This window comes from Diabrotica virgifera, chromosome 6 (genome assembly GCF_917563875.1).
Source record: "Diabrotica virgifera virgifera chromosome 6, PGI_DIABVI_V3a".
Taxonomy (NCBI): domain Eukaryota; kingdom Metazoa; phylum Arthropoda; class Insecta; order Coleoptera; family Chrysomelidae; genus Diabrotica; species Diabrotica virgifera.
The window spans coordinates 49,098,647-49,110,761 of record NC_065448.1 but is presented as its reverse complement, the minus strand read 5'-3'; the positions used below and the strand labels follow the sequence as shown (position 1 = coordinate 49,110,761).

At 31.2% G+C, this 12,115-nt stretch overlaps 1 protein-coding gene across 1 annotated transcript in view; it reads left to right on the top strand.

Annotated features, from left to right (window-relative positions):
* The window catches only part of LOC114335571 (phosphatidylinositol 4-kinase beta), a 488,466-nt gene that overhangs the window by 465,353 nt on the left and 10,998 nt on the right, over positions 1 to 12,115 (top strand). Inside the window, exons 8-10 of the mRNA XM_050654137.1 lie at positions 3,543 to 3,724; positions 8,624 to 8,842; positions 10,155 to 10,408. Coding sequence (XP_050510094.1) covers positions 3,543 to 3,724; positions 8,624 to 8,842; positions 10,155 to 10,408 — 655 coding nt within the window. The remainder of the gene's footprint in view (positions 1 to 3,542; positions 3,725 to 8,623; positions 8,843 to 10,154; positions 10,409 to 12,115) is intronic.

Here is a 12,115-nt window from a genome sequence, read left to right as displayed (position 1 = left end):
ATACTAAGGATTTGGGAAGAAGAAAGAATGCCCGAAGAATGGAAAACTGGATGGATATTTCCGATTCTAAAGAAAGGGGACACTACAAAATGCAACAACTATAGAGGAGTAACACTGTTAAACAGCTGCTACAAGATATTGACAGCACTAATCAGACAAAAGCTCTCAAAATACATTGAAACTAAAATAGGAGACTACCAGCACGGATTTAGAGAGGGAAGGTCAACAATAGACGCAGTTCATATAATCACACAGTCAGTTGAGAAATGCTACGAACATGATACTTACACATCCTTTTCATATATTTCAAGCAAGCCTTTGACAGCTTAACAAGACCCGACCTAATAGAAGACATGAAAAACCTAGATATACCAATGAAACTTATAAAACTTACGAAAATGACAATGGAAGGATCGACTGCAGCAATAATTAGAGATAACGGTATCACCAAAAATATAGAAATAGTAAGTGGAGTACGACAAGGTGACTCTCTATCAACGTCATTATTTAATGTCGCAGAAGGAACAATAAGAGCTACAGAAATAAAAGGTACAATTATAACATCGATATCGCAACTTGTGGCGTATGCTGACGACATAGCATTAATTAGCAGAAACCTGAACAGTTTAAAGGAAGAATTTACGAAGTTATGCAAGGAAGCATCCAAAAGGGGTTTAGAAATAAATCAAGACAAAACAAAATACCTAATATGCTCAAGAAAAAATCCAGATAATGTGTCAAGTTTAAATATTGATGAATATAAGTTTGAAAAGGTAGAACACTTTAAATATCTTGGAGTCTAATGTTATTAATGGAACTAACGATAGAAGCATCGTAATCAGTGAAAGAATCCAGGCAGGAAACAGAGCCTACTGGAAATACAATAACTTCCTAAAAGATAAGAAGCTTACTCAGAATACTAAACTGAAGATTTACAAAGCAGCAATTAGACCAGTAATCACATATGGTGCTAAGGTAATGTGTTTGACCCATAAAGAGGAAGAAAGATTGAGGATCCTAGAGAGGAAAATAATTCGGAGGATAGCAGGCCCACTAGATTTAGGTAATAATGAATTTAGAAAACTCATGAACCACGAAGTAAGAGGACTTCTGAAAGGAGAAGACATCATCAGATTTATCAAGGCACAGATACTCAGATGGATGGGACATATAGAAAGGAGAAATCCAGAAGCGTCATCAAGAAAATTTCCAAATGGAGACCCGTATCAAAGCAGACCACGAGGAAGACCCAAAACTAGATGGGAGAACCAGATAGTCGAGGACCTTAAGAAGATGGGAGTCAGAGAATGGGCAACCATAAGCAAAAGCAGGAACGAATTGAGACAAATTGTAGAAGATGCCAAGTCACACAACCAATTGTAAAACCAAAATGTTGATGCGGATTGATTCACCGCGACAAACGAATCGGAAGAGCCCAAAGAGGGCGGCAATCACTCCGCTAGGAGTGTGGATGCCATGATGATGATAACTCGAAAAGATTAACTTAGGAGAAAAATTACAACATAATTTTTTTGTTTAAAATGGTCCAAAGAATCTAAAAAAAAAAGAATGTGTGTACTTTGTATACGTAAGAAGTTATACTTCTATTATATGATTTCAACGAAATCAATATACTTTAAACAGTTTATTTATATTTAATTTAAATATTAAACTAATTTTAATACTTACTACTTTCCAAAAATTCGTATTAAAACAATACCAAAAATTAAAAAAAATAAAAGAATAAAACACACACAAACACATTGAAAATACCACAAAGAAATGATTTCTGAACAATAATTGTTGCCAAAAATTTTAACTAAATACGTATTTTCTGAAAAAAATTATATAATAATATATTTACAATCATAAAATTTATAAAAAAAAAATAAAAAAATAGTAACTTGCATTGGGAATCGAACCACTTCCCGTCGATCGAAAATCAAAGCGCTTTCCCACTGCGCCAAATTCGCGTATATGTCATGTGGGAATATACACCAACTGAACGTTTACACCATAAACTTTTTGACAGTTGTTTATTACTTATATGAATTTAATCAAATTAGTGTGAGTTTTGTGGAATTAAAGGAATATTTTGTGAAATAACAATATATTAGGTCAGAGTTTCTCAATCTGTGTTACATGTACCACTGGTGGTACATATCATTATTGGCGGTGGTACACAAAACACAGAAAAAATTAAAATAGTAGTACTTAGTAAGTATTGATATTACAATTTAAAAATATAGGTGGTACCAAAAATAATAAAAATAACTGTAGGTGGTACATCACTCAAAAAGGTTGAGAAACGCTGTATTAGGTGAATATTGGTAGAAATTTTGATGGTAATCAAAGTATGTAAAATCAAAGCATTACATATACTATTTTGGTAGGTTCATTTTAAATTTTCCAAATAGGTAGGTACCTATGTAATTTTTTATTAGGATACTGAAACATTTACAATAATTATTATTACGTACCTGTCGCTTTTAAAAACTATTTAAAAAGTCACTACAATTATAAACTTGCTTTTTTCTCTGCCATCACAACAATAAAAACTAATATACACAACGTTTTTGTTTATCTATAATCTCCATATTGAACAATTATTGACACATGATTTTAACACCCAATCAGATCCCGTATAACGTTTGAGCGACTAATACCATTTAATACCATACTGTCGGTGTGCGCATGCGCCAGGGAATGTAAAAATTCACCCTCGTGCCTAAAGAAGTATAACTTCAAAAAGGTAGTATTTATTAAGGTGATACAGAGGCGATCAACAGGTAGCGAAAACGCGTTCCAAGATTGCGGCTGTAATTTTGAATATTTTTTCGAGATATTTGGCACACGTATTCGTAATATAATAAAGAATGTCGGTACAGAGCCCAAGTTGACAAATATATTAATATGTGGAAATTACTCTGTCATTAAATACAATATTAAAAAAACGAGCCTGTACCGCCATTAAGGAGAACAAAAAAATACACTTTCTTCAAGTAAAGTTTTTTATCGATTTTGTGTCATTTTGGAACTACTAATGAAATAAAAAAATTTAGTAGTTCCAAAATGACACAAAATCTAGGCATCGGATAAAAAAGTTTATTTGAAGAAAGTGTATTTTTTTGTTCTTCCTAATGGCGGTACAGGCTCGTTTTTTTAATATTGTATTTAATTACAGAGTAATTTCCACATATTAATATATTTTTCAAATTGGGCTCTGTACCGCCATTCTTTATTATATTACGAATACGTGTGCCAAATATCTCGAAAAAATATTCAAAATTACAGCCGCAATCTTGGAACGCGTTTTCGCTACCTGTTGATCGCTACTGTTTCCTCTTAATTAATTAATTAATTAATTATATCAGGACAAAATTATATCGGAGACCCCATGTTTTTTATAATTTTTAACATACTAAATTACATATCAAATAATTTTTATCCATTAGACAGATTGGTGAAGGTCGTTCTTATACCGGATCTTAGACTAATAACAAAGAGTTGGAAATACGTCTTGAAATACGTTTTCTTTTTAGGATAAAGAACAAAGAATTCGGGAAAGTTCACCATATGGCTATCTATCATCGTGGAAGCTGCTCTCAGTTATCGTCAAATGCGGAGATGACCTACGACAAGAGTTAATGGCTTCACAGATATTGGAGACTTTCCAAAAAATTTGGGAACTCGAACATGTTCCGCTCTGGTTGCATCCGTACAGGTGGGTGTTTGTCATAGCATTAATTATATTAATTAAACGCAGTAATACAAGCGAGAAATAATACACTCATGTACAAAAATATGGAATATTTTGAAATTATCGTACATACTTAAGTTCAATATGATGGGTTAATATTGCCAAAGCACTTTAAAAAGAATTAATTAACACGTTTGAAGTCAATACTAAAAAAATGACCCATTTTAAGTGAATAATTTAATAAAAAATTAAACATGAAATTTTTGGAATGAAAACAAAAAATAGCATAAAAAATTACAATAGTTATATTTTCTAAGTTCAAGTAGCGTTTGTTTCAATTTTCCTTCTTGTAGTTTCCTCTTAAATTTCACCTTGTCGTTTTAGGGGAGTGCATTTAGATTTTCACTTCGGAAAAAATCAAAGAAGATAAAACTTTTTGTAATTTCATTAAGAAATGTTTAATAAACAACATATCAAAAAGTTCTACTCGAGAAGTCGGTGCTTCATTTTTTATTAAACAAATGAACAGCGAAGTTAGATGTTTTTTTAAATAACTCCGAAAATATAATTTTTAAAAAATTGAAAAATTCAGAAAATTTTACAAAAAAAAACCTTATATAAAGATTTTTCTTAAATCTCTAGCTCCTGTAATTTTTTATTTATAACGCTAAAGTCACCCTTCTCACACACATTGGCGCACTGTAAACTATCGTTGGAAGAAGTGCACGGTTGAGTTTTTTTAATGTAATTGTTTAACTAATGGATCAAAAGAAATTTTACAAATTGGACATGAAAGAAGATGAAATAAGCTGTCTTATGGTTGTAATAAAAAAATAAAATGTGTGGACATAAGTACGGTGTGGCCGGAAAGTGAGCCTTACATAATTTTGTTTAAAAATGATTTAAAAATGTGTAACTAATACAATTTTACTTATAAAACTCTCAAATTTTCACAACTTAACTCTCAATCATCTTACTAAACGATGTTTTATTAAAAAAAAAAAATCTCAAAAATTTATTTCAAGTAATACGATGTCTCAAAAAATGTAATTTTTGAAAACTTCGTAGTTTTACAGAATTTCCACCACTTTAAGACGGTATTACTCAAGTTTGAATAAATCTAATACAATTTTTTTTGCTATTTTTTTAAAGCTTGGGATGTAATCTTTAAAAAACACTGAATTATTTTAGTTTAAAAATTAAATAAACAATTTATTTTTGAGAAAACTAAGAAAGATAACAAAAATGTAATACAAAAATTGAAAATTACCAGCTGAAAAAATGTATATACAGAGTGATCAAAACTTTTTTCTGTAAAACTTACCTAAAATACATTTAATAATAAGCTTCAACAATAATAAATGTTCAACAAAAAAATTTTTTTTAGCTCTTATACAGTATGTCTGCGTAACTTGGAACCTATTGACAACTTTTTTAATATCAGTTTTACGAAAAAAAGTTATTCTTTATAAAATACTCTTCATCGTATATAACATAAGATGCAACCATCAAATATCAAATTTTGTTAATTTTGTACGAGGTATGTCAAAAAATATGAATTTCAATCAAGAGTAAAGTACCTTTATATTTCACAATATCGAAAATTTTTATGATAAAAAGTTGTTTGGAATTAAAAACTATGTTCCAATATGTAATTATATGCTTCTAATCGAAAATTTGTTTTTTTTAATATTCTTTTTAATACATTTTAATTTTTAATATTATTTTGAAAATTATTTGTTTTATCTTTTTTTCCATATGTGTGAAATTACATATTTGTTTGATTGGATTCTACTGGTTTTTCATTTAAATATCCGCCATTTTTAATCAGCCATTTTGAAATTTAAATTTTTAATCTTTAATTCAGATTCAACAACGTGTAAAAAATAAAGACAATAAATGTTTTAGAAAAATGTTCTTTTTATGTTCTTTTACGAAAAACCGCATTTTGGATCCACCATTTTATACACTCCTGGCCAAAAAAACCTGGACACCTTGAAAATAGGTCATTTTTGATGTCACGTATCTTCTAAACCTGTTGTCCGATTTTAGTGATTTTTTTAATATATTATAGCCTTATTCTTCAACAATATCGCTGTGATAATATTGTTGCTAGACCGGTAAATTGTCATTGTATACCGGGTGTATCAATCAAACTGTGTTTTTTTCTCAAAGTTCGCCACACCCTGTAGAATATTCTAGCAATTATAAAATACTAAAATTAAAACCCAACTATAGCCTCATGTTTTCTTAACATTTTGTTGTTTGATTCATTCTCTTATGTTGGATAATAAAAAAGTTAGGTACTTTAACAACTAGCCATATTTTCATCAATGCAGGAAGATTTAAAATAAGTATAACAAACTTTAAGGGGTAATTTGCATGAAAAAATAATGACAGTTTGCTTTATAAACGTATGTTCGCAAATGCTTTGTTTCTGAGATACAGGGTGTTGAAACTTTTCTTACAAACTGACGGTTTATGTATTGCTCTAAAACCGGTTGAGGTATGCAAATGGAATTTGGTAGGTTTTAAGAGAAAGTTATTGCGCATTTTTGACGTACAATTAAAAATTTTATATTCACCATTGGCGTGCATACGAGTAACAAGACCGGGTAGTATGACCCGTATGCACGCCAATGGTGAATATACAATTTTTAATTGTACGTCAAAAATGCGCAATAACTTTCTCTTAAAACCTACCTAATTTCATTTGCATACCTCAACCGGTTTTAGAGCAATAAATAAATCATCAATTTGTAACAAGCAATTCAACATCCCGTATCTTGGAAACGAAGCATTTGCGAACATACGTTTATAAAGCAAACTGTCATTATTTTTTCATTCAAATTACCCCTTAAAGTTTGTTATACTTATTTAAAATCTCCCTGTATTGATGAAAAACATGGCTAGTTGTTAAAGTACCTAACTTTTTTATTATACAACATAGGAGAATGAATCAAAAAACAGAATGTTAAGAAAACATGAGGCTATAGCTGGATTTAATTTTAGTATTTTATAAATGCTAGAATATTCTACAGGGTGTGGCGAACTTTGAGAAAAAAACACAGTTTAATTGATACACCCGGTATACAATGACAATTTACCTGTCTAGCAACAATATTATCACAGCGATATTGTTAAAGAATAAGGCTATAACATATTAAAAAAATCACTAAAATCGGACCACAGGTTTAGGAGATACGTGACATCAAAAATGACCTATTTTTAAGGTGTCCAGGTTTTTTTGGCCAGGAGTGTAGTTTATAATGTTAACATTTAAGTTAGGTTTATAAAAGCACTCAAAAATAAATATATGTAGAAATAAATACATTTTGTAAAGAAATTATGATTTTACAACTATTTTTTAAGTTATCCGCCATTTTGGATTTGTCATTTTATAATTTAAATTATCAAAATTTGATTCAGGTTCAGCAACCTCTCAAAAATATCACATATATGCAAACAAAAACGTTTTATAAAAAAAATTCAGATTTTACAACTACTTTTTAAGGATTTTTAGAAAAAAATCCGCCATTTTGAATCCGCCATTTTGAATTTGCAAATTGTAATGTCAGATTCGGGTTCAGCATAATCAAAACTAAAATAAAAACATTTTTTATCAAAATAAAATGTTGAATTCACCTATATTCTTAACATTATTTATACAAAACAATTGTTATTGTTTAAACAATTAATAAACAATTAGCGGCGAAATTTGTGAGTAGAACTTTTTACTTTAACATATTTATAAAAACAAAAAAAGTTTTAGAAAAATATAACCTTGTTTGATTTTTTCCGAAACATTGTATCTTTTCGTTCTAATTGCACTCCCCTATTTGTATTACTTCATTTGATTTTATTGTTTTCTTTTTTATTTCGTCTTTTCCTCGTGTGTCCTTTTTCTTTGCCTTGTCGTCTTTGTAATATTGTCCTGTACGTTATAGTTTACTACTTTTTTTAGCTGGTATAGTTTAATTTTTCCAGCTTTTTTCTTTCGCCGTTCCATTTCCATTATTCATTGTAAACAATTAACTTTTGATATTCTACCTTCGCAATTTTCCCTTCTTTTCTTCTTCTTTAACAGTTGTTCTAATTTTGGATTGTATTTCTCCTTCAAGTTTTGTTAGGTCATCATTTGTGTATATGAGGTTCGGCAGTCCCTTTATTTTATTTTTGTTTTCATTGTTTTCAACTTTTTGTATTTGCTATCTAGTTCGATTAAGCATATTTTATATATCCATTTTTCTTGCTCCATTTATTTTTATTTGTATACCTACCCAACTTGTTAACGATGAAATTTTCTACTGCTTGTTTCGTTTGGGATTCCGGGATTCCCCTCTGATATCTTTCTTTTATATTCGCTTCAACATACTCATCATTTATTTGTTAGATCTGGTTGTCTTCTTCGTCATATATTTGGAGATCTGATTGTTTTTCTATATTGTTTAAAAACATGTTCGGCTTTTCTTTTTCCCCTCTTGATCATCTGTAGAATCATTACGAGTCAAATATTTTGCTTACACCGCGATAAGAACTGGCATTCAGGTCAACCATTCTTCCAGTGCAGCAATTTCTTTAAATTCTTGAAATTATTTCGTTTCTTAGGGTAGTTCTTTTGGAACCGTTGAATATATTCGTTCCCACCTCTATTATTTACAAATTTTAAGCTCCCATTGCTATATTTTTGTTGCCACTACTGCTAAACATATTAACATTTTCTACTAATTTTACCAAAATCTGAACTAATAGTTTCAAGATCAAACTACTCCAACAGACAAAAACCAGGATGTTGAAGTAAAAAATCCTTTATTGATTATAATACAAAAAGTAAATAAACTATATAATTTACATATATCATTTAATGAAAGAAATGTTTTCGGTGGAAAAGTTTTTTATACTGATTTGGTTTTATATTTTTAGAATATTGTGTTTGTCAGACGACAGCGGCCTGATTGAACCCATATTGAACACAGTTTCTCTTCATCAAGTGAAGAAACATTGTCAGTTATCGCTACTCCAATATTTTATCAATGAATATGGACCGATGACTTCAGAAGGCTTCCTTACAGCTCAGAAGAATTTCGTACAAAGTTGTGCCGCTTATTGCCTTATCTGTTACTTGATTCAGGTTAAAGATAGGTAAGATTAATACTGATTTTATGTCTACTAATTTATAATGAATTTGTGATGAATTTATAATGAGAGCAGCATGTGCCTCCTGATGAGAGACTAATAAGTTTCGAAACCGGTAGAGGTGCTTGCTGCACTCTCTGATTGGACTAGAATATGATGCGGCTGTATTTTTGTTTTGCAACGAAATTGAAAATGGTTATTCATTTTTGATTTAATGTTTACTCTGACTAGGAGTACGAAGGGAACCATTCTCGTTGGAACTTTACCGCGCTGAGCAGATGGGACGTGAATTATAAATTGTAAAATTCCCTCACCTTCTTTAGTCTCAGCATCCGTATGGCTTGCAAATTGTAGAAGCCTCGAAGGTGTAACCAGAGAAGGTTCCCATTGTTTTCAGTCTGGTGGGATGTAGAGTAACATTACGTTGTTTTATATGCCATTAGAGTGAAAACTTAGTCTCTTTCAATAATAAGTTTTTTTATTAGCAACATTTGTAGTTTCCGGATAACTATCTTCACTAGTGCCGTCACTGGATTGATCAAAATTGGAATCGTCCAACGCATTTTCCGACTCACTGTCATTTAAAAAAAATCACTCTCCTATAGAATTCGTCTTCATCTTCACTTAACTTTTTTTTTATTTTTCCACGATTTACTCATTTTACGCAGTACAATAATCTTTACTTTGCAAGCCAACAGCACGTGTGTAAATGATACAATGGTAGGCAAAATAGCAGAACCTGTATTTACTCAGAAAATGGTGAAAATATCGAACCATCGTCCACAGGCATTCTAGAGAACCCGTAGGGCACGCCTTTTAATGCAAATCGTCTATATCTGCGGTTAGGACAGGTCATGGGGACAGGTACACACCGAAATGAACAAGGATAAGTTTTGTGCCCATCAGTGGGACACATGGTTGAACGGAAAACTTACTGTGCCCACGGGTGGTGCACATGGGAGCTAAATTGTTAACATCCCTAAAAATGGTTTTATCTATCACAACAGAACTTTTTTGGAATCAATATTCCATCATCAGTGGTCACATTACATGTTTTAAGCCACCAAGATATACACGGGTAAAAACCCTTAAGTTGTTTTAAAATTGTGAAGTTTACATTGTATTATAAAATTTTAAGGGATGTAATTCCCAGATTAACTCCCGGCATCACATGACATTAACAATATTGGTTGTAATATTTATACCAATACGCTTGATGTCATGTGGTGCCGGTAGTTACAAGGTAGATACCTTTTACAAGATTTTTTTTAATACAATAAATAATTTTATAGGATGTATAACTTTTACACTTTTGTAGGCATAACGGAAATATTCTCCTAAAAAGCGATGGTCACCTGATCCATATCGATTTTGGTTTTATTTTATCAACGTCACCTAAGAATCTTGGTTTCGAAAAATCGCCTTTCAAACTAACTCCTGAATTTGTAGAAATAATGGGAGGTGAAAATTCAGACATGTTTGAGTATTTCAAAATTTTGATATTGCAAGGGTTGATTGCTGCCAGGAAACACCATGCAATGATAGTTACCTTGGTGGAGATTATGCGATCAGGTAAGTACATGTTTTGAATAATTAATCACGTAATCTACTACCCCAAGAAACGAAGTGATGTTATTTTATAAAAATTTTGAAAACATGCCTTTTAATGATGTAGAGATTTAAAAAAGTTGGGTAATCGAGAAAAAACCACCGAATAACCCTTGAAAACCTGGCTTGTTTTATTGTATTGATTCAGGTTTCACAAAAACTCTTCACAAAATCTTGAAAAAAAAATATGGTTTTTGGGGGTTCGGAGGTGTTTCTCCCAATTTTTGAATGTCTTAAAGAACTCAGTTAAAATTATATATAACCTATAAAAAAACCTTGATTTGATCAATTTTTAAATCTATAAAATGGAGAAAATTCCCAATAACCCTTAAAATCAGTTTTTCATGATTTTGAAGATGGCACAGCTTACGGAAAAATGTGGAAAAAATGAGAAATATATTTTTTGATAAAAGACACAAACCAAAAAATTAAACCTGGCGTCATCTCCAAATAAAAGTTACACTCGTTTTTAGAAAAAATGCAGTTTCAGGTTATGCACACTTAACCTACTAGGCCTGGATCCCGCGTACCAAATAAAAGATTATTAATAGCAAGCTGAACATACTTTGATGTACGAGAATACTGGAACAGGGAATCTTTATTTGTGGAACGTGATAAACGTGTCATCCTGACATAAACGAAGTTTGTGAAAAATAGCAGGGCTGTTTTTAAGTTTATTCAATAGTCAACGTTTTATTATAATATACGAAAAAATATTTGTCCGACAAAAATGTTGGGTATTTTAACCAGTCTGACACGTAGAACATGTCAAATGACAGGAATTATGTTGGTGATAAATAGCAATCTGATTTTTGCAAGAGAGTTTAATGAAAGGGTAAAAAATCAATTGGAAGTTCTGTCCGACAAAATTCATCTACGGTTTTCGTAGTCCGACGTTCGAAACTGTCTATATATTACAGGTTTCAAACGTCGGACTACGAAAACTACCCATGATTTTTGTCGGACAGAACTTCTAATTGATTTTTTACCCTTGCATTAAACTCTCATGCAAAAATCAGACTGCTATATTTATCACCAACATAATTCTTGCCATTTGACATGTTCTACTTGTCTGACTGGTTAAAATTCCCAACATTTTTGTCGGACAAATATTTTTTCGTATATTATATAACGTTGGCTATTGAATAAACTTAAAAACAACCTGCTCGTTTTCACAATCATAAACTTGTCAGGATGACAGGTTCCACAATTAAAATCACGTTCCACAATTAAAACTTCCCCTGTTCCAGTGTTCCCATACATCATAGTTTGTCCGACTAGACACCGTTAAGCTATTAACAAATTTTAATTGTGGAACGTGTCATCCTGACAAGTTTATGATTGTGAAAAAGAACAGGTTGTTTTTAAGTTTATTCAATATATAACGTTATATAATATATGTCAACATGTTTGTCCGACAAATATGTTGGGCATTTTAATAAGTCCGACACGTAGAACATGTCAAATGACAGGAATTACGTTGGTGAGTTGGCATGAGAGTTTAATGAAAGGGTAACAAATCATTTGGAAGTTCTGTCCGACAAAATACATGGGACGTTTTCGTAGTCTGACGTTCCAAATTTTTAAACTGTTCCACAATTAAAACTTCCCCTGTTCCAGTGCTCTCATACATCAAAGTTTGTCCGACTCGACACTGTTAAGCTATGAATA